Here is a 23,304-nt window from a genome sequence, read left to right on the forward strand (position 1 = left end):
AGCCCACACTGGTTCCTCTGCCCCTCTGCCCTTCTGTTAGAAAAGGCTGCAGTTGGGGTTTCTCAGTGGAGTGCTCCCACTGTAAAATCTGAGAATCACTGCCTTGTAGGGACAGGACTGCAGTGCCCTAGGCTCCCGGGCACAGTGTGTGCCTCACCTGTCTCTGGAAGAGAAGAATTAGGAACTTGAGTCCCCTGGGATGAGTCTGGATTTCACTTCCCCTCTTCTTGGGGCAGACCACATTGTCACATCCCTTTCTGGCCACTACACTTAGAAGGTTGTTTGCAGATCAAACTGGAAAGTCAGAGAGGGCCAGTTTATGTTTATAGGGGCACGGCTGCAGGCCATTTAGTCCTCACGACCACCCTGGAAGGAGGAGGGCCTTGTCTCAGAGGTGGGAAATCAAGGCTTAGGGAGGTTAAGTGACGTGCTGAGTCACAGAGCTGGTGAGTGGCGGAGCCATCTAGGCGCTCTCTGTTGTGCTGTGCTGCCTCAGACGAACAGGACTGAGGGAGAAAGGGAGACCCAACTCAGGCAGGCCAGCTTCAGGCAGCTGGAGAGGGGTGGGCATGCGCCATGTTGGCAGTGCAGCCGGATAAAATACAGGACTCCCAGTGAAATTTGAAACTCAGAGAGACAACAAATCACTCTTTAAAGTGTAAGTATGTCCCATATAACATTTGGAACATACTTCTACTAAAACATTATTCACAGTAGGCCCCCTCATCTGCGACTTCACTTTCCATAGTTTCAGTTACCCGCGGTCAACCGTGGTCAGGAAGCAGATGATCCTCCTTCTGACGAGTGGTCAGAAGGCCAATAGTAGCCTTAACACTACGTCACTGTGCCTGCATCATTCCCCTCACTGCGTCTCCTCTCATAAGGAGTTCACCGTCTCACAGCATCACAGAAAGTGTAAGTACAGAGCAATAAGATTATTTAGAGAGAGAGTCCACATTCGCATAACTTTTGTGATGGTATATTGTTGTAATTGTTCTATTTTATTATTAGTTATCATTGTTAATCTCTTACTGTGCCTAATTTATAAATTAAACTTTTCCATAAGTATGTATGTGTAGGAAAAAACAGAATATTCAGGGTTCGGTACTATTCCGTAGTTTCAGGCATCCACTGGGGGTCTTGGAAAGTATCCCTGCTGGATGAAGGGAGACTATTGTTTATCTGAAATTCAAATATAACTGGGTGTCCTACATTTTTATTTAGTTAATCTGACAACCCTCTTTGAAGGCCCCAGGAAACACTGGGTCTAATGTGTGAGCACATGAGGGTGACAGAGGGTGGCTCCCAAACCACATTTAATCCTGCATCTCAGGTGGCTGCATCTTTTACCCAGCCTCAGGCCTGGGTAAAAGAGTAAAGCATTTCTGGCTTGAAATTAAAATCCAAGCCTTTGGAAGACAGATATGGCATCTCAGGTGGTAAGCTCCCCATTGCAGGATGTATTCAAGTATAGGCTGGATAACCACTTGGTGGAGGGAATTCAGGTTTCAGATGCCTGGTTCCAGTGAGATTCCAGGAGGTAAATGTTGAGACAAGGAAGAGAGTTGATTACCTAGGTCCCTCCTGAGCTCTGTCCCATCCAGCGTTCAGAAGCTGTCTGAAATCATATGTCATCAGCACTTTGTTGAGAGGACCAGTTCCCCCTGCTGCCCAGGAGTGATGGATGGCCTCAGCCAGCTAGTAGAAACCAACCCAGCCCAGCATGGTGTCTTTAAGTGGTTTGGTTTGGCTTGAAGAAGCACTGTGTTAAAGGTGAAATGAAACACGCTTTTTCTGGTCTCTCTTGCCAAGAATTGACTGTGACTTCCTGGCTCTTTATGTGTCCCCTGCAGCATGACCTGCTGAGGATTGACATGCCCTGCATCACTCCCGGGCAGTGACAGCATGAAAAACACCCACCCCCAAGCTTCTGCGCAGACGCTTGCAGGCAAGTGAATGGAGACCAGGAAACCCGGTGTTCGTTCTCACTGTTCTAGCAATTCTGTAGGTGTGGCTGCATCTGTCTTGTCAGCATGTCAGGGTTTTACACAAGTCCTGCTTATAATTGCCTCAATATGGCAGAAGCCATTCTGCCCTCCGCAAATTACCACAGCCAAGGTCTGACCCTTGGTGGACTTCCTCCTGCCCACCCGCTTCCAGGCGCTGGCTACTGCTGGGGACCAGGAACATGTGTGGATGATGGCTTGGGCCAGTTTAAAGAAGTTACGAGGCAAATCTGCAAAAATCTAATCATGTATTCCAAAAACAAACAGAAGTGGCCCCTCTCCATTAGAGCTTTTTAAAATTTGTTTGAATTATCAGATGGATAAATTCATATTATTAATTAAGAATAAAATTTAAATACTCAGTCAAAATACCACTGTATCAATAGAAACATTTTTTTCAAGTATTTGTATTGATGCTATTAACTAAAATCACCTGTTCTTTTTATTACCTTCCGTTTAATTGATTTATTTATAAGCGCCAGGGGCATCTCACTTTTGTTTTCCAGGAAGAATTACTGAATGGCTGACATTTGACAACATGCACCACCAGTGGCTTCTGTTGGCCGCATGCTTTTGGGTGATTTTCATGTTCATGGTGGCTAGCAAATTTATCACGTTGACCTTTAAAGACCCCGATGGTAGGTATGCTTTCTCGTGGAATGGATTTCTGCTAATCCAGACAATGCTGTGGTATTGTTCCTGGGTATATGCACAGATGACCTTTGTCACAGAGTCGAAGGAACATTAATGCCAGAAGTGACCTCGAAGGTCATGGCATCCAGTTCCTTCGTGTTAGGTGCAGAAGACGAGGTGGAAAAGGACAAAAGTGTCTTCCCTGCATCTCCCATGGGGGTGGGTGGAGCACGCTTTCTCCGTGGGACCATTTGCCAGGTCGTCTCCTGGGCCCCAGGCTTGGGAGTTCACCCTGCTTGGTGTCACCATGAGACACTGCCATGATTGACCAGCGTCCCTGTGTCCTAGCTGGTGCTGCATACTGGTAGCCACGCGTTTGAAAGTCACCCGCAGTTCCCTGGGAGGAAGGTGGTTTAAATATTGTGTCTGGTACTCTTTGAGGGAACTCCCCTTGACTTGATGTAGGTGTTCAGATGAAGACATATAAAGAGCACCAAACTCAGAGTCAGAACTTATTTTAGTTTATGCCGTTGACCTTTGCTTACCTAGGCATTAGTGGGTTTTTTTCTACAGAATGGACATGCTCTGACAGCTCCAAGATTGACCTGAGTACAGTGAGGCTCTCTGATCTGTGAGGTTGCTGGGTGTATGTAAGGAGGTGCACCTGGAACCCCAAGGCGACTCCTTCCATGGCAAAGTGAGGCAAGGCAAACGGGAGATGTTGAAAAGGCTCGTGAGCAGCTTCAGATTGGCCTGACGACGTCTGCCTGATAGGGAGTGTGCTTGCAAACGTGGGTGTGCACGGCATCTTCACTCTGTACAACCCTGCACACATTCTCCTGCAGGTGGTGGCCCTTAGGAAGGAGAGATCAGGAGAGGATCCATCCAACCCACTTTCTCCCAGCAGCTGCATGAACGGTGCCCTCTGAGTGGCCAGTAGGCTCGGGCTCCACTCCAGCCCAGAGAGCTCCCTGCTGTGCCGAGGGCTGCCCAGCGCCCCACTCCTCCTGCCCTCATTCATTCTCTCTCCCTCTCCCTCTCTGATGCTGTCCGTAGAGGAACAACAAGGCTGGGAGGCAGATGTGCAGGCCAAAGAGGCAGGCCCTGAAATTAGCCCCAAGAGGTGGTTCTCAGCGCCAGGGTTTAACATTCAGTAACAGCTCCTTCTGCTCAGGCCTGACAGGCCGTCATTACAGGTATCACCCCCACCTTACAGGAGCTCTTGTGAGAACCTGAGAGGTCTTCACCGCCTCGGGGTGGCTGCATTAACTGCAGGTATAGGGGTGGCCAGGAGCATCACAGAGCATTGTGGATAATCGCAGGTAATCATGGCTCCCACCAGGGACCAGGGCCTCTCAGAACAGCAGGCACTGAATCTTAGGGGGTCGTTGGAATCTGAGACAGTGGTCTCAGCTTGACCATTTAGCTGTTTCTCCGGCTGCTCCAGTCCAGGTGCACTTACCTCTGATGGAGATCCCTCATTAAGAGTTACAGCAGGGGTTCTCATCTCCGTGGCACTTTAGAACTATCTGCAGGACTTTGTAAACCTTTCTCTGCTGGCCCAACCAGAGACTGAATGAGTTAGAATCTCTGGGAGTGCAACTCTAGAGAACCGCAAATGTAGAAAGAGCTGCAGCTGCAGAGAATATGGATTTATTGTTACAGTGAGTCTATACCTTTTACTCATGCTTCCCTTAAATGTCACCTCCTGGTAAGGAAGACACTTCAGAGACAAGTCATGAGGTTAAATTGTTTATGGTTTACTTTGTTCCAAAAACTAGGAGTATAGGTAATGTATTTTATGAGACTTCCACCAAAAATAATTAAGTGAGATGTGTGCCTTTGAGTTGTAATATTCTCTGGCAGAATAGCCTCTGAAGAGCATGTCAGTCCTCAGTGGTGTCTGATAAGCGACATTTCATTCTGCTAGTCATTCTGCTAGCATGCGGCAAGTTTTATGCTGCACACTTTCAGGAAAGTGTAGAAGCTCTACAGGGTTTCGTAAAGTGTGGAGCAAACAGTTAAAGAGATAGAAGGTGAAACCTACAGGGAAAGATGAAAGACTTTAGGATTTTAAACCTGGAGGAAAGATCTGCGGTTGTCTTAGGTGCTGCTCGTCAAATAGTTCTTGCACCCTTGGCTGTCTGGTGTGTTTGCTGTGGTTAGTGAATGGGAGTGCCGTGGTGCGGACGACTTCTGGTGGGAACCTTAGAGCCAGTGCACACCTGGCCCCACTGCCCCTCTCCCACCTCCGGGAAGCAGGGGGGGCCACCGGTGAGGACAGTGTCAGCCCCACACTGTGCAGGAAACTTAGAGTGAGAACCTTTTGTTGTCAGGCCCAAAACATAACCCAGCCTTTCTTGATCACACAGAAACTGATCTAATTGTCCCTAAGTACCGGGTTGGGATCACAAAGATGGATGTTCGCTGGCTGAGTTCTGAGTGAAAGAAGTGAGCTCACTTGCAGGGTATTGTGCCAGTCTGGGTGACCGAGCAGGGGTGGAGCACCCATGAGAAGTTAAACACACAGCCTCCGAGGACGTCGTCCGAGAGGGCATCCCCTGCCCCTCTAGGGCTGTGGTCTGGTGGGTACAGTCACTTAGCCTTAGGGTGTCCCCTTTGTCTAGGGAGACATTGAAACCCCCCTGGTGGATCTCCGAGCTGTACAGGAAACTGAAAGAGGTTTGTAAACATGTGGCTGGGAGAGATTTTTCTTAGGTGCTGGGGTTTATTTCGCTCATGTTCACAGTGTTTTAGTTTTTGAACCAAAAGCCCAATGTGAAGTGTCATCACAAAGAAGTAGCTGACAACACAGTGGTCTCCTACGTGATGAAGTTCCATTTCCCGTGAAGCAGATGGCAGATCGTTGGTCCCAGCATCTCATCTCCCAACATGACACACAAGAGCAGTCATCCACCAATTTTTATCATTTTTATGATTTTAAACTTCTTGATATTTGCTTCCCTTCTTCCCTGGGCCCTGATTCCAGTAGCTTCAAGTAAAACTGGTAACACGGTTTACGTTTGGTTTTGTTTTTTCTGTTGCTCTGCTGACAACCATTTATTTTCAGCATTTTAGATGCCAAAGCCCGTTCTCCGTGCTTCTGAGCATGGGAAACAGGTTGCTTCAGAAATTCATTGATAAGTTAGCTGTTTAGAATTCAGGATACATCTAAAATGTTATTAAGGAAGCTTAGGATTCTGCAAAACCCATTCAACCTGGGGCAGAGCTAAGCATTGCAATGCTAGCCTTAGTAGACACTGTCAGAACACGCAGTGACCAGACAAGCGTAGAATGTGAATTTTCTGGTTAGCGTGTGAGTGCTCAAAGATGACAAGGTTGCAGAGGAGGAGGATGGATAGAGGGTGGTCTCTTGGAGTCCTCAGAGTGCATTGAGGAGCTCTGGGGGCTGAGAGCACTGATGCTTTGTCTGTTTCATACCATACATAGGGCTCTCCGACCTTGTTCCAAGTACAGAACAGCTCCTGCGCACAGCTTTGGTTAGGATGGCATTTTAAATCACACATAGACTAGAAAAAAAGATTGTAGTGGCCTTCCTAAAGGTGCGTGGCAAAGAGGGGGAGTCCAATAACTCGAAAGTGTGTAACAGCTGAGGAGATGGGATTATTATTGTTGTCAGGTCCTTGGAAGACGTTTTTACCCACCCCAAGCAGGGAAGGCACCAGGCCATGGTGCGCACAAGCAGCGTGCAGGCTGGGGCCTGGGGGCGGTGTAGCAGCCTGACCCGTGTGGGTGGAGGGCTGCAGTCCAATGTGTGTAGTGTTGCTATTCATATCCCAAGAGGAGTAGGTTTTGATTGTTTTTTAAATGAAATAAATGTGCCTTTGTTTATGCTTCATTATGCTGATTTTTATGCTTTTTTTGCTATCTGCTTTTTCTAATTATGTTTTTAGACTAAACAGAATTTTGAAAGTAAATGTTTCTTTGATTGTAGAGATCTGAAAATTATCTTCAAATTCTACTCAAGGGTTTCTCCCAAAGCAGGTTTTTTGTAAATTATTACTCCGGACTAGCATTTTGTGAGATTGGTCTGGTCTCATCTCACTTCCCATGAATTTTTAAACTAATATGCAAATATGAACTTGATTGCTAACTTGGGTTTTTGTTTTTGTTTTTTTAGATTTTATTTTTTTATTTTTTAATGATGTTATTTATTTATTTAACAGGGAGAGAGAGAGAGCGAGAGAAGGAACACAAGCAGTGGGAGGGGAAGAGGGAGAAGCAGGCTCCCCACTGAGCAGGGAACCAATCTGGGGCTCAATCCCAGGACACTGGGATCGTGACGTGAGCTTAAGGCAGACGCTTAACTGACTCAGCCACCCACGCACCCCAGATTTTATTTGAGAGAGAGTGTGAGTGATTGAGAGAGAGTGAGAGACAGAGAGAGAGGAGTGGGGGAGAGACAGAGGAAGAGAATCTCAAGCAGACTCTGCACTGAGCACAGAGCCCAGCTCGGGGCTCCATCTCACAACTCTGAGATCATGACCTCAGCTGAAACCAGGAGTCAGATGCTTAATCAACTGAGCCACCCAAGCGCCCCTAACTTGGTTTTTTAAAATTACACCTTTAATTTTGAGATCACTGTAGAGTCATATGCAGTTGTGAGAATGCAGAGTTCTATATACTCTTTACTCAGTTTACCCCAACAGTAACATGTTCCAGAACTAGAGTGCAGAGTTGGAATCACAGTATTGACATTGATACAGTCAAGATGCAGAACATCTTCATCACCACAAGGAGCCCTGGGTTGCTCTTTTTTTTAAAAAAAAATTTATTTGTTTATTTATTTATTTGAGAAAGAGAGAGCATGAGGGGGGAGGCAGAGGGAGAGGCAGGAGCAGACTCCCACTGAGCAAGGAGCCCGATGCGGGACTCAATCCCAGGACTCTGGGACCATGACCCGAGCTGAAGGGGGACACCCAACTGACTGAGCCACCCAAGCGTCCCATGGCCGCACCTACCTCCCTCTCCTGCCCCCAACCCCCATTGGAAACCACTAGTTTATTTTCTCCATAATTTGTTTTTATGAATGTTATATATAGTATATGACCTTTTGGCCTTGGCTTTGTTTATTCAACATAATTTCCTGGAGATTCATACAGCTATTACTGTGTGTATCAATACATTGATCCTTTTTTATTGCTGAGTAGTATTCCATCCTGTGGATGTCCCACTGTTGTTTATCCATTCACCTGTTGAAGGACATCTGGCTTTTTTCCAGTTTGGGGCTATTACAAATGAAGTTGCTATAAACATTTGTGTATAGGTTTTTGTGTGGATACAGATTTTCTTTTCTCTGGGATAAATGCCCAGGAATGCAATTACTAGGTCATGGGGTAGTTAAATGCTTAGTTTTTAAGGAAACTACCAAACTGTTTTCTAGAGCGGCTATTCCATATTACATTCCCACCAGCCATGTAAGTTCTTCAGTTTCTCTGCATCCTCATTAGCATTTGGAGTTTGTGCTATATTTTGTTTTAGCCATTTTGTTAGGTGTGTAGGGGTATCTCATTATGGTTTTCGTTTGTATTTGTCTCATGGCTAATGACATTGAATATCTTTTCATGTGTTTATTAGCCATCTATAGAGTCTCTTTGGTAAGATGTCAGTCCTTGTCTTACCTGTTTTCTGATTGGATTGGTTTTTTATTTTTTTTCTGTAGAGTTTTGAGAATTCTTTACATATCTAGATATTTGATTTGCAAATATTTTCCCCCAGCATGTAGCTTGTCTTCCCAGCCTCTTCATAGGGTCTTTTGCAGAGTATAAGTTTTAAATTTTGATAAGAGTCAGGAAAAGATGGAAATCTTTTCCAGAGATTTTTTTCCTCTCTTCTTAAAAAAGTTTTACTACATTGAAGTACTGTTCCATTTTGAGTTTGTTCTTGAGTAAAGTGTGAGGTCAGGTAAAGCTTCTTTTTTTCTGTTTTTCTATAGATGTCTAGTTGCTGGAGCACCATTTGTTGAAAGGACTCTCCTGCACTGAACTGTTTTTGCACCTTGGTCAAATGTCAGTCGGGCATATTTGTGTGGGCCTCTTTCTGGGGCCTCTGTTCTGTCCCGCTGGTCTGTGTGTCTGTTCTTCCATGAGAAGACGCTTTAACCTCTCTGTCTCCTAGCATACAGCGCCAAACAGGAATTCCTGTTCCTGACAGCCATGCCAGATGCGGGGAAGTTGCCCAGACAGAAGCACTTTCCTGAGGAACTGAAGGTGGGCACAGCAAGGCAGAGGGCACCATCCCCTCTGACTCGGTCAGCCGGGGAGGGCAGGGCTGCTGCTTCCCGATTGAGTTGTGGTGTCCCCTTCTCACCCCCTCTGGCCCCAGTGGGTACCCCCATCCCATGGAACTAGCCTCCCCTCTGTCCAATGGTCACATCAGCTGGTATCCTCTGACCACCACATTCTGCTGTGGAGTTGTGGCTTGTGTCACTTCGGCACATTTCCGCTCATCTTTTTAGCTTCTCTTTGGAGGTGGCATGGTCGCATCTATTTTTATGTTCCTCACAGCACTTTGTACACCATGGATCCTCTCTAAATGTTGATTGTGTTGAATTCCTGAGCAGTGGAGAAGGAGCCTTGCCAGGGGAATGGAGGATGTTGGGCTAGGTCAGGAGAAAACCAAGGGAGTGGGGAAAGGTCTGTGGCCCAGAATCATGGACTTTTAAAGGTAGAAGGGTTCTTGGAGAGAAGAGCAGCTAATCTCACCTCCGAATGGCATGGTTGAGAGGACAGAGTTTAGGGAAAAGGCTAATCGTCCCAAATCACAGGGGAGTTAGTGGCAGGGCCTGAGGCTGCTGACTTTTACCCAGCGCTCACCTTCATTGATATTCTGACTCTTTCTCCTCAGGCTCCTTTTACACAAAAATTCCCTAATCGTTCTCCAGCCGTGATGGGGAGCACACTCTTGAGATTCCCCTCTCACTTGCTAACCGCTGTTCTGGGTCTGGAGTTTGGGTTGCAGGTACACCACAAGGAATGAAATGGTGGACCAAGCAGTAAGACATTAATGAGCCCAGCATTAAGCCATAGTGAAAGAGACAGTTCCTGTCCTTGATTTGCAAGGTAAAGACAACAGATTAGATCCCAACAAAGTCTAGAAAGTGTGCACCTGGTCAGAGTGAAGTGCTATTGGAGTTTACAGGCTGCAAGACAATGATTGATGGGTCAAGTCTGCAGAATTCTCTGAAATGCTTTTAGGTTGAGGCTTTCCAGGGCAAGGAAAGAGAGTGGATGGACACCAGAGACAGGAAACCAGAAAAACCTGTAGGAAGTACGAGGGTGGCCTTAATAGAAGGAGGTAAGAAAATAAATGTTTAGCTACTGGGATCAGTAATGACACGGAGGTGGGGCGAGAGTTTCGCAAGAGGAATGCAGTTGCTCTGAGACCGGGTCCTGTGAGGATGCCTGGCTTGTGAAGAACAATAGTGACCATCCGAGGGGGCACTGTTGAGGGATGGAGGAGTGCTCTTCCCACAACGACCGTGGGCCTGCGGGAATTAACCATGGTTGGAAATGCTGCAGCAGAACATGCCTTGCAGTCCACAGAAGACTTTACTGGGTTTTATAATCTTACTGGTCCTCAAAAACAGCCCTCTGAGCCGTAAGTATTTTTGCTCTCACTGCGCATGTGGAAAGTGAGGCTCACAGAACAGAGCCAGTATGTCAGGGACAGCAAGTAGTGGGCTCGGACTTTCAACTGCATGTCCTCTGCCCCCTGCTCTTGCTACCCTGTCCCCTTGATGCTCAGGAAACTCGGATGCAAGGTAAAGGGAGTGGGAAGCATCGGTCAGACGTGATTCTCTGAAACCTGGAGTCATTAGATGTTTAAACTCAGCATCTGTCTTCCCAAAAGAAGGGTGACTTATAAATGCGATCAGGTTGTGTAGCTCACCTTTCAAAGTTTATTTCGTGCAGCTGTTGAATCAACATGTTGTACGCCTTAAGCTGATACAATGTGTTTCACTTATACTTCAGTTTTTAAAAACTGCAAAAGAAAGTTTATTTTGTGCGAAATAGAGCTGAATTTTTTAATGGAAAATAATGGAAGATAGTATCAGTCATTAAAATTGGTTTAGTGTATTTGCAAAGGAGGAAAACAGAAAACTGTGCCAGTCCATAAGCACAATTGAATGAGAAATGGTTTTTCTTTATATACAGTGCTTACGCTTGAAGACAAATGGATTTGAAAATGAGGGAGATTTTTCTGCAGTTTCTCAAGAGAACTTGTGCCCTGTGATGTACGGCTCTTGAGTGTCATCCGCAGTCCAGGTTAGACCTGAGGTTTAAAGCAGTTGGAATAGAGTGAGGAGAGGAGAGAGAGACCATGTCGATAAGTGAGCAAGAGCTGGGGTCGGGGAGGGAATGAGGTTAAATTAGACTCCACTTATGAAAACAGGAAGGCAAGGGCCAGGGTAGCAGTCTCATGCTCGTGCTTGTGCTCCCTGGGGAGGAAGGGAGGTCTCTGTGAAGGATCAGAGCTGGGTAAGTCTGCAGGTGCCCACTCTCACTTCCAGAATGTGTTGACCTCAGGGAGCAGCCCTTAGGAATTCCCAAGACACTTCCCTTCACCAGGGAAACCCAGGAAATTCAGTCAAACACGTGAGGAGGTATGTCAGGGAGTTTGGTTACGGCAGATCCATGAGGAAAGAGCAGGGAGCTGGGGTGCTGGGGTGGAAACCTCTGTTGTCCCAATATTTCCAGTGTCCTTGTTCTCATATGTTCTGGAAGGGCATGTCCTCCTCCCCATTTTGTAACTGACCCAGTCCCTGGGGGAGGACTGGTTTTACAACTGCCCCGTAAATGGATTGCCTGAAAACCCTAGTGCATTTTAAGAGATAGAAGGGCATTTTGGTCCATTCAATAAAGTTAAGTTAGGAGACCGTCTGGTTTGAACTCTTGGGAAGAAGTTCTGTGTAACTTAAAGGGAATGAATAGACAATAAACAGCAGCAGAAACATTTCAAAATGCTGTGGAAAAGGGCCACAACTAGAGGTGGCCAAAGGAGTGGGGTTGGAGGAACAGACTCTTTATTTAGAACTGCCTTTGGGGATGCTTCTTGAAAAGCCGGGCGATGTCTGTGGGCAGACATTCCACCATGATGCGGACAGGGAGGGGTTAACAAGCCACTGAGGACAGGGTATCACCGAGCTGCTGGCGTGCCTCCCTCTGCCGGCTCTGTCTCCCTCACCTCCTGCCCCCCACCTCTGCGTGTGCACACACACGTACGCGGCAGTGCCACACACGTTCTTCCTCAGCTGAGGCTTTCCCAGTGTCTCCACAGAACACTTGCAACTGCATCCAAGCACAGAGTAAAGACTCGATAAATATTTGTGAAACAGTTCATTCTGCCGAGTGACAGAGCAGTAGAATTTTGAAACGGTTTTTTAACAAAAGCCCTTTTCTGTTACAGATACTGTGTTAGGTTCTAAAACAGCCCAGAGGGTATGTGTCATGATTTGGAACTTGAGCTTTTTCATCTTTTTTGGTTTTTTAAGTCAACTTTCTCTTAAGAAGGAAAGTCAAATGAACCCATTTTGCGTCCACTTTCCTTGCCAACCATACTGACTCAACTCAGATTTATTGGGTAGTGGAAAGGCCCTGAGGCCACTTCAGGAAGTGGCTGGAAATGGTGGCTGTCACTTTGTAGAAAAGGAGAGGAAGGAAAGATGAGAAAGGACCCATGCTGGTAAGAAAGGGACAGGTGAGCCCTGGAAGGAAATTCAGAGGGGGTTCTGGCAGAGTTGTGACTTTTGGTTAGTGAAGATCGTGCTGAAGGAAGAGAGACAAAAATGTGCTGTATTTGCAGAGCCAACTTTGGATACAGATAGTACCCAGATGTGGTAGAAATCATCCACAGAGGATTTGGAACAGTTTTCTAGAACTTTCTAGAAGTCTATATAGCTGCTTCCCCACCAGCCAATATTTTTAAATGATGTATTTTATGAAGAAGGAAGATAAACTCATGTATTTTAAAGAAATATCCAACATTAAAAGGAAAAAAACAACTACAGCCCATCACAATCCATAACTCCCTTCAACCACTATCAGAACTTTTGTATGTTTCCTTTCTTAAGACATTCATTGAGGTATAACAAATATATGGTATAAGACTCCCATCTCATGAGTGTTAAGCACACGATATTTGTAAGCAGAGGGGACGGGTTCTACTTAGTGGTGTCAGTCGTACCTAAGTGTAGCCACTGTGAGCAAATGCTGGGGCACGTCAGCGCTGGTTTCTGCTCTAAGGAGTCCTCCCACCAGATGGGAAAAACCCATGTGAGCTGTGGGGTGAAGACTCTGATCCAGAAACCCCTGCCCACCTTCTAACCTCAAATGACTTTCACCCACTGTCGCACATGAGCTCCACCCCTACCTAAGTGTCCTGAGGAAAAAGGACATTTTCTGAGCCGAGGATGCAGGTAGGAAGGGCTCCCGGCCTTCCAGGCAAATCAGCAGAGAAACTCAGACTGACCTAACCTAGAAAAATTTGTAACGTGCTGGAACGTTATGGAAAAAATCTGACCAGCACCCAGGTATTAAAAATGGGTTGTCTACAAAGAGTGGCAGTTGAGGTAGGGGTGGGTAGGGTGGGCCACGGGCTTCTCCACAGCGTTCGGTGCCAGCTCGAGCTGATGTAGGGAGAGCGATGACTCAGTATTCACACTCGAGTCGTATTCTGTGTGTGAAGGCTACAGAGGAACCATCCTCGCTACACACAGGCTAGAAAGTACACTGGTTTTGAGAGGAAAAACTGAGAGACCTGTTCCAGATAACTCTGAGGTGATCAAAACAAACCCTTCAGAACTGAGACGTCACAGAGTAAAAGCAGCCGCAGCAGTGCCCCTGTGCAGCTTGCACCCCAACCTTAGAAACGCAGCCGGAGGCCATGTCCCCCATGGTCCCCGTGGTCTGTGTCCGCTCGCTTCCAGGCCTGCTTTCCTGGCAGGCAGGGGTGTCTGGATCAGAGCCTTTGCCCAGTGCTCACATGGATTTTCCCGCCTGGTGGGAGGACTCAGCAGAAATCAGCACCAACGTGCTCCAGCGCTTGCCCACAGCCACGCTTCCAGTACAACGGATGCCACTACCACGCAGTACCCGTTCCCCTCTCCTTAAGCCTCATGACAGAGAAGCATAGCCACGTGCCTGTCACTGAGGAGATGGAGTAATGGCTTTGGCATTTTTAAAACCCATACTGACTGACCTAAGGTATGTTTTGCTAGTTAATAAACAATTCTCCCGTATACCAGAGTATCTCTGGACCACTCACCACGTGTGTAGATGACAGGTCCCTAGGTACTGTCCACATAAGTACACTCAGAATTATGTGGAGGGAAATGCTAGGGAGAAGGAAGGGGGCAGAAACTGGCCTGCACTAAAATCCCGGAACGCAGGGTATCCTGCTGTGTCCAAGACACGTGGGCCCTAATGCCTGCCATCGCAAAGTGACAGGCAGGCCTCTCTCCCGTGCCTCCTCCTTGGTCAGAGTGGCTGAGGCTGAACAAACATCCTCACATCTCTGACTGAGCTTTGGTCCAGCCCATCCATGTCACCTGAATCCCAGGCCCCTGAAGGTGAATGGTGCCTGCAGAGTCCTGCCCTTCCTGTGAGGCAGCTCTGGTTCTCGCCCTCAGCGTGTCAGCACACAGCATGAGGTCAGGGGAAAGGGCGTCCCAGGTGGCTCCTGCGGGGTTCACTCCTGTTTTCTATTGACAAAGCCCTTGTTCCCATTCTGCCTCCTTGTTGCTTGCAGCCAACTGGGAAAGTGCTTTCAGACGGCCGGCTTGTTCAGCCCCTGGTCTATATGGAGCGCCTGGAACTCATCAGAAACGTCTGCAGGGATGAAGCCCTGAAGAACCTCTCACACACCGCAGTCTCCAAGTTTGTCCTGGACCGGATATTCGTCTGTGACAAGCACAAGATTCTTTTCTGCCAGACCCCCAAAGTGGGCAACACCCAGTGGAAGAAAGTGCTGATTGTGTTAAATGGTGCGTGCAGTGCCCCGTGGATGTCTGTGGTTGGTGGACAGCAGGGTTTGCCTGGGGGTGGGGGGAGAGGGCTGTGGCCTGGGCAGGGGAGGTGGAGGGGGGCAGCAGAGAGGAGCCAAGGCAGGGACAGTTGTCCTGGAAGGGCTTATAGACAGTTCTCTGTTGGGTTTCCCGTGTTGGTGGTGTACTTTAAAAGCCGGTGGCTTAAAAGTTTTAGATACTAAAGTTTTCAAAGGGCCCCACCTGTGGTCAGAATCTCCTGTCCTCACTTTCCAGAGTAGAATCCCTGTCTCAAGCAGCCTACTCACCACCCCCATCCCCACCCCCAGGCTGATCCGTTTTCTTCTCTTCAGATGCACTGCCTTGCCTTTTACGGGCCACTAGCTCTGTCCTGGTAAGTCGAGGCTCCACACACACTGGCCTCCTGGCTGCCCCTCTGTAGTGGAAGGGCCTGCACCCATGCCTAGGAGGAGAGCCCTGCCAGGTGGGCCTGGGGGCCCCTTCACCCACAGATGAAGTATTCTGTGCCACTTGGCTAGAAAGAAGGCGTCCCCATTTTACACTGAGCTTCCATATTCAGAGGATTGAATCGACTTGCTTCAGGAAATCGGATGTTTATTTGGGAACAAATTAGGTCACTGAAAAGTGACCTCATACTCTACAGGTTTTGATTAGTCACTGCTCTTTTCGGATACCATGTTTGTTTGTTTAAACTCCAATTACCCTGAATTGGTCCAAGATAATTATGGGCTCTGTCTGTTAACTTCAGCTTCAAAAGAAACATAATTCCAGTCGACAGCAGTGTGGCTCCAGGACCGGGAATCAGTCCCCAGAGCTCCGTGGCAGGTGGCCCTGCTGTCTCTGCCCTCCAGCCCACCACTCCTGCTGCTGTTCTCAGAGTTGGTGGTCAATGGGCCTTTTCATGCTTGCTTCATTTGGCCTTTTCGTGGTTGGTTGGAGGAAACAAGGGAGACACTTGCCTCATCTTACGCTGTATAATTAATGGCTTCTTGAGTAATCTGATAGTAAGTTGGATTTTTGACATCAAAGAGTGAGGTCACAAATCAAATTTAAGACAATAAATACACAAAAGTCTTAGAAATATGCCACCACAGTACAAAGTATCAGACCTTAAAGAAGTAAACACCAACTTACAAGTGCAGGATAAAAATGGCGGCCCGTTTGCCAGGCCATAAAATAGAGGATGGTCCTTGTGGCTATCTTCAGTCGTCCCTAGAGACACCTGCACAGGGACAGTTACTTGGGCAGGTCCTGGTACAAATCTTCAGAGCTGGTTCTTTCATTATCCCCTCGAGAGCAGACGTTCATCTTTCTCATTTCATGGCCATCCATAGCACTTAGCACAGAGTTCCAGACTGGTGCTTACATACTTGGGGAAGGGATAAATCAGACAGTCAAGCCAGTGGCCACTGTGTAGATGGCCCAACAGAGATCCTTTCCTGCCAGACTCTAACATGACAGGATTAACCCAGTGATGGATGGGAAGGTTTGCTGAGGCTTGGCTAGAACCTTCATAGATGATGACGCTTTGTTTCTATTTGTCTGAAGTTGAGAAGAGAATGAAAAACCTGCCCAGTCCACCAACCTGAGAATGGGGTGCATCCAAGGTTCCATTTGGCAGCCCTGACCTGGGCACTGTGGCTTTGAGTCTGTCCTGCCTTAGATTCTTTTTGTCCTCCTTGTCCCCTGCTTCAGCTGTATCACACTGCTCCCACAGCATTGGCCAGGTTTTCCCAGAACCAGTCGGCTTTGCCACTTGCCAGTCTGGCATGTGGCGAGGCTGCCTAGGAACCACCTTAAGCTTAGGGATGTGGAGCTGGGAGAGCCAAGCCCGTTGGGGATAATGGGCCCCAACGGGCATCAGCCAGCAGTTTATTTCATGGTCCTACTCCTTTGGTATTTCCCCCAATTTCAAAGTAGAATGAATATTGCTCATTTTAGGAATCTTTTCTACACGCAGGGATCTTTTTTAAATGTCAGATTTCACCTAATTTAGGTGTGTTGCCAGGGGTAGGTTTTGACAGTGTTTCTCCCCCATGTTCCCCCCCACCCACCCCAACTCGTCTGTTTCTTCTAGTTGGCTTATGGATTACCAGAAGCTTTTCTTCACTCTCTCATCCTGCTGGCAGAAGCAGTTGGAATTCAAAGACCTAAACTGGGATTTAAGGGATGGGCTTGTGGGGATCATGGGGCCCGAGTTAAGAGAACCAGGCATCTTCCTTCAAGCGTCGCACTGAGGCAGCCAACCTGTCCTCCCTTGTTTCCTTCCCAGGGGCTTTTCCTTCCATTGAAGAGATCCCCGAAAATGTGGTTCATGACCATGAGAAGAACGGCCTCCCTCGTCTCTCTTCCTTCAGCGATGCAGAAATTCAGAAGCGGTAGGAGTAGGTTCCTAAGGGGAGGGGGATTTTGGCAAAGCCTGAGCCTCAGTTCTGTCTTTGCCATGCGTCTCAAATTGCTCCAGGGACTGCTGGGCGCTTTGGTTTACATTGGCAAGAGGCAGCCGAGCATAAGCCCAGTGTTCAGTGCATTTAAATTCACAAACCTTGATGAGAATTTCAGAATGTCTTCTCCACCCTTACCTTCATGCAGTCCTTTCAAACAAAGATTACATAATTTTCTTAATAGAAATGAGTAGTTCATTTTTGTTCTGCTTTGGTTCTGTTAAGTTTTATGGATTCCTTACTGAATATGACCTTTAGGTCACAGGAAAGGGATTTGGATTACAGGGGAGCCCCACTTAATTTTTTAATTTTCTTTCAGAGGCCTTACACCTGCTTCCATATTAGCTGCCTGGAGGGGAGGTGGTGGGGATGGGGCCTTACACAGGCAGAGAGAGTCAGACCTCACTGATCACAGCAAGGGTGGAGACTGGGCATGTTAAAAATGACTTAGCTAGTAAATTGAAAATTCCTTTCTATTAGCTGTGAAATGACCCCGCAGAACAAGACTCAGAAGGAATCTGAACACATGAGCAGCAAGTAGATGTCAGGGCACCAAATGAACTTTGACCTCCCTTGCTTTTCGGCCATTTGATTCTCGTTACTTCTGGTGCTGGTTAGTCTTCCCAGTTTGTGCCAGACCTGTAGAAGGCAGGTGTTAGATGCGGGATCAGAGAGCCTCCCAGGTAAGTGCGGTCCTGTTGTCCGCCTGAGCACGGATCTCATGGGGGCTTTTGTGAGGGAAGACGAGTTCAGGTGTGCAGGGCCCTGAGCCGGTTTCTGGCACAGAGTAGGCACCATAATTACAGCGGTGACCGATGTCATCATTGTTCTGTCAGCACCGTTACAGGCCCGTCACACGGCTGCCCCTGCGCCATCCCTGCCACTGCTGGCAGCCCCCCTGGGCCGCCTTCCTGGAGCTGGAGCCGCAGCCTCGCGCCCCCCCCCCCCTTCTCTTACCTGCCCCCTGCTCTGGCTTGGCCTTCCCCTGGAGACTGTGAATTGAATTTATACAGAGGTCCCCTAAAGGAACTTCCTCTGGCCTCTGCTGTTCTCCCTCACTCAGGGTTCCTGCCCAAGAATAAGACTTTCAAACGCCCTTGAAGTTTTGAAATATTCACATATCTGTTGAGCTAAGTAGATGTCCCCACAGTGGCCCTCTGGGATGATGAGTCCTGTGGCCTGGGATGGTTATGGTTTCTGAGCCTCTCTTTCCTCACCATAAGATGGGTCAGTAACAGGCTGTGCTTCCAAAGGCGGCTGGGTGGCTTCAGAGATGCGTGTAACTCACTCCTCACAGGAGGCCGCGTTCTAGCTGCCATGGCCACTGCCGTTACAACAGGCACTCTGCCCTCGTCCTACCTCACCCTGGTTACCACCAGTGGGCCTCAGCCTAAATGCTTGTTGCTCTTCATTTTTCTCCTTAGCTTGAAAACATACTTCAAGTTTTTTATTGTAAGAGATCCCTTCGAAAGACTGATTTCTGCATTTAAAGATAAGTTCGTTCACAATCCCCGCTTTGAGCCGTGGTACAGGCACGAGATTGCCCCTGGCATCATTAGGAAATACAGGAGGAACCGCACAGAGACCAGGGGCATCCAGTTCGAAGATTTTGTACGGTACCTGGGCGATCCAAACCACAGGTGGCTGGACCTTCAGTTTGGGGACCACATCATCCACTGGGTGACATACGTTGAACTGTGCGCACCCTGCGAGATAACGTACAGTGTGATCGGTCACCATGAGACCCTGGAGGACGATGCCCCATACATCTTACAGGAGGCCGGCATAGCCCACCTGGTGTCTTACCCTACCATCCCTCCGGGAATTACCGTGTATAATAAAACCAAGGTGGAGCGCTACTTTCTGGGCATCAGCAAACGAGACATCCGGCGCCTGTATGCACGTTTTGAAGGGGACTTTAAGCTCTTTGGATATCAGAAGCCAGATTTTTTGCTCAACTAATGTGTAGAACTGTGAATTCAAATATCTGTTAGACCAGAGGCTAACCAGGTGGGAGATGTGAGCACAGAAATGACCTGTCCTCCGTTCCATTCTTTCCGGAGACACCGCAGCCTCCCATGGACCTGGGCATGCCTCGGCCGATGAAGCTGGACCCTGACCGTTACAACTTAGTTTGGACGTAAGGTGCACTGAGGGCCCTGGCAGATCCCCGTCGGTCCCCTCCCCTATCAGTGCCATTAGGCCTTTACTCTCCTCAGGAGGGGAAAGGGGCGAAACATTTGCAGTCTGACAGTCCGGGAAGAAAAATGACATGGTGTGGAGTCATTTCCCTCAGCTGTCAAAAAGGCAGACACACTGGCAGCTCCCCTGGAGGGTGGGGTGGTCCCGCCTGTCACTGAAGGATTGCAAGAATGGCACCCAGCACTTTGAGGAGAGATGGAGAAGCTAATGGTCTGCAGAAATCGCATGGGGCTAATACAGGATCAAATCTGAGTAATAAAATGACACCTCTGGCTTTCATCTTGGCGCTGCTATAATCACAGAGGCAAACCATTCTTTCCATGAGTCTTGTTCCTATGAAACTCAGAGGTGACCCGAGGGTACTTTTCGGCAGTCCATCTTTCCAGGGTCTGTGCCTAGGTACTTCTAGTCCGTATTTCTGTGCTGCCTGCCAGACAGTTGTCTCACTCAGCCCAAGAGATACAGCTTTGAAAAGAGAGGAGTGTACATTCTTTCCCCCCGGGAGAGGGAGCATCTTGGGGGGCCTTAAGGGACACGTTGCATGGGAAGAGGGAGAGCTGGTTGGGCTCTGGCGCTCCGGCTGCTGTGGTTTGAGCACATCCGCCCGGATTACTGTTCGCCTCTTTGTCCCGTCCGGATGGACAGCGCCCACCTCCAGGGCCCTCCCCTGCGGCCAGAGGCAAGCCCGGGCCACAGGAGGGCTCAGCAGGACCCGTGCGGGGTACACATGGCAGTTTCCTTTCACCCCTGCAGAATGCTCACCACTGAACCCATTTCTGATAATGCCATCATCCTGGACTCTAAGTTGGATAATCAAGTTCACCAGCAATAAAATCCTGGGCCGAGGCGTCTTCCAGGCACGGAGGAGCAGGCCACAGCTACTATTTCAGATGTCACCCGACAGTGAGGGCCCTTGAGATACAAGCCAGGTTTCCTTGTGAGAAGTCCTAAGTGCCCGACTCTGCACGGTGCCCACGAGCCCAGCTTTTCTTCCAGGCAGCCTCAACCTCCCCTTTCTCCAAATGGCTTCCTGAGTTTGTAAATGTGAAAGTAAAAGAAAATAAAAAATATGTGCCAAACCTAACATGTGCTGCAGTTCCAGGAAAGGTGCTCCGTGACCACGTGTGGTCCTTGAGGCCTGGCGACAGTGAGGGGCGGCTCGGGCCTGCTTAGACGGTGGCCTGTGACAGGACTGTGGAGGGGAAGCCAGGCTCAAGTGTGACCGTTGGCAGCGTTGACGAGGGGCGGCCAGTGTGGTAGCCTTTCCTCCTCAGCTGACACACAAAGGATGTGGCACGAGTTATTCTTCTATAAAGTTTTAGCAGTCTTGTTAAAATCAGTTCATACCTAATGAGCTGATTACCTCTTTTCTATTTGAAACGTTAATAGTCTGAATAACATATGTGAATTTAAGGCCTTAAAGTTAGTCCTAATTTAAAAAGATAGCATTTTCTTTCAGAAACAAAAGTTTGGACCCTGGGGTGCCCGCCCTCAGCCTCCCCACCCCCCACTTCTGGCATTTAGATCTAGGTCATTTTTCTCTAGCCTTTGGTTCATTTCCCTAACATTTTGACAAATGAGTGGAGACTGCCACCACATCATCTGGGCATCCCACAGTGTGTCCAAAACTTGCGTTCCCATAACTATCCCGACCCACGGCCCCTGACCCTGCGTGGTGGCCCCCTGGAATTGTGCAGCCCCTTACCCCCCACCGAGGTCATCTGACTTGCTTCCATCTCCAGAACCCACCGCCTCCCTTCCGGGCCTGAGCAGGAGGCCATGCCTCTGTCTCCTGAAGCAGTTTTTCCCCACACTGCTGCTCAGAGGGAGCTTTACGGAAGCAACCTGGGGCAAACCTGTACTTCCTGCCAGCACCCAGGACCTCCCTCTCCCAACAATCCCAATCAGCAGGGGCCTTCTACACTGCTCTCAACAGCCCCCCACCCCACCAATGCTGTGGGGTGGGGCAGGGCCGGGCCAGAGAGGTGTCACCACCCACCCAGGAGCACAGCCTTTTCCCTCGGGGAAGGAAGAGCCGGGCTGCTGGAACGCAACTCCTGGGAAATGTCTAGGTGAGAACTCAGAGGTAACATTAAGCCAGGATTTAAAAGAAACAAGAAGCCACTCTGCCTCCCAGGAGTGGTCTGAAGACGGGGAGGGCAATCCCTAAATTTAAAAGTTTAATGATCATAGGTTGACTTAATAGGCTTGGATCTTAAATTGCTTTCTCTTATTGGATTTCTCTCCTCACACATTTTAGTTTGATTGGTCTTAGCCCTGAAAACCATTACAGCCAAGATGAAATTTGATTAGTGGCTAACTGTACACAGAGATGCGGCAGATCAGCACACGCAGGCACTCAGCCTCCAACTCGGGTTCGTGGGAGGAAGAGCCGCTGACCGGGGAGGGGTCCCAGAAAGTTCTCAGGGATGTTGGTTTCCCATCCCCGACACTCGACCCTTCACCCTACCCCCCACCCCGCTCCCCCTCTAAGCCCCAGCATGGCCTGTTGCAGTTGGAATCTCCAGAAGCAGGAAATAGCAGAAACCTGGATTAGGAGAGGGGAATAATCAAGATGGCAGCTGTGTGAAAGGAAGCAAACCTCACCACCCATTGGATGAAATTTAAGTTACTCAAGGTACGTTTTTCAAGCCTTGCCACCAGGGTTGCTGCGTTCCAGACCTAAACCTGGAACAGCAAGCTCACTAGAGAGGAGAGGCGTGGGAAGTGCTGGAACAGGGCTGCACAAGCCCCCTGGTAAGTGGGGAGGATCGGGGAAGGTGTAGGGAGCAGGAACTGCAGCTGTGTTTCCTTGCCCCCAAGCCAGTCTCCCTGTCAATAGTAGTTACCCTAAAGCCATCTTGAACAGGGCTTGGATGAGAATACCACAACCATTATCTTTCTTTTCCTCAGGCTGAGTCACTTTACCTGACAAATCTTAATGGGCTTAATTTGCTTCAGGTCTTTTTCGATCTTATTTCCTATTGTCTGGAATCTTTAAACACTCAATTTTTGGAACAAAACAGTCTCTGTTTTCTCTTTGTCATCCTTATCCCAGGTGACAGTTACACTCAATATTGTACCACAGCAAGACCCGAGTCTCAATCCCTCTAGTCTACAATATCTTTTTTTTTTTTCCGGCTCAGCACCCAACTAGTAGGTCATGTATGTAAGTAACTAGCTCCAATATCAAGGTATCAATTTCTTTGTTAGATGGGGTAACAGTAGCTGTTGTAACAAATGGACACCAAGATTTCAGTGGCTTAAGGCAGTAAAATGATTTTCTTGCGCATATAACAACCCAATAGTCTATTCGTTGTAGGCAGGGATTTTTCCATCATATAGTTCCATCATTTCCAGGGTCTTATCCTCTGCTTCTAAGAGAACGGTAAAGAGCATGGAGGAGCACTGGGGACGTTATTATGGACCAGTTGTGGACATGTCTCCTACTTCATTCTTTGGGCACAGAGCAATTTCAGGGGAGCTAGGAAATTTATTCCTGGCTTAATAGGTATTTCCCGGTGACACCTCCAGAAATTTGTGAGGGATGTTGACAAATTGGTAATAACCCCTAAGTAACGATAGTGCTTTACCGTTTCTAAAGCATTTTAATGTAAATGATGACATGAAGTAGGCCTGGAAGTTTTATTATCTCCATGTCACAAAGGGAGAAGTGGATTCCGAGAAGTGGTTTCAGAGAAGTTAACTTGTGCAAGATTATCAACTAGACTTCTGTTTTCAGATCCAATGTGTAAAGAGCTTGGAAGTTATCCTTATCCTATACTCCTATCCTTACAACAACAAAACAAAAAAATTGAAAGAAAAAACAAACCCTGAAAACCAATACCTTTTCTCGTACCCCTCAGAGAACTGAGGTTGCGAGACAAACTGCTGTTCTGAAATGCGTAGAGAAGGGTGAATACAGAGATTCACAGCTGATCCATCCTTACCTAGGGTAGAAGCTACTGGAGGCAGAAACTGGTGGCATCACTCA

General features: G+C 48.1%; 1 protein-coding gene across 8 annotated transcripts in view; it reads left to right on the forward strand.

Moving 5' to 3' along the window:
• Positions 1 to 20,391, forward strand: part of CHST10 (carbohydrate sulfotransferase 10) — a 29,798-nt gene extending 9,407 nt beyond the window's left edge. For 4 of the 8 annotated variants that reach the window (XM_057309241.1, XM_057309239.1, XM_057309242.1 and 1 more), the window contains 6 exons: positions 1,854 to 1,952; positions 2,517 to 2,644; positions 8,778 to 8,869; positions 14,409 to 14,643; positions 16,937 to 17,042; positions 18,533 to 20,391. In XM_057309241.1, the coding sequence (XP_057165224.1) occupies positions 1,906 to 1,952; positions 2,517 to 2,644; positions 8,778 to 8,869; positions 14,409 to 14,643; positions 16,937 to 17,042; positions 18,533 to 19,070 (1,146 nt within the window). In that variant the 5' untranslated portion in view covers positions 1,854 to 1,905 and the 3' untranslated portion in view covers positions 19,071 to 20,391. Of the gene's footprint in view, positions 1 to 1,853; positions 1,953 to 2,512; positions 2,645 to 8,595; positions 8,669 to 8,777; positions 8,870 to 14,408; positions 14,644 to 16,936; positions 17,043 to 18,532 lie in introns of those variants that run through there. The other 4 variants (XM_026487902.4, XM_026487891.4, XM_044378732.3 and 1 more) reach the window with 3 other exon arrangements.
• Positions 20,392 to 23,304: the final 2,913 nt, after the last annotated feature.

The sequence above is a fragment of the Ursus arctos genome, unplaced genomic scaffold, assembly GCF_023065955.2.
Source record: "Ursus arctos isolate Adak ecotype North America unplaced genomic scaffold, UrsArc2.0 scaffold_8, whole genome shotgun sequence".
Taxonomy (NCBI): domain Eukaryota; kingdom Metazoa; phylum Chordata; class Mammalia; order Carnivora; family Ursidae; genus Ursus; species Ursus arctos.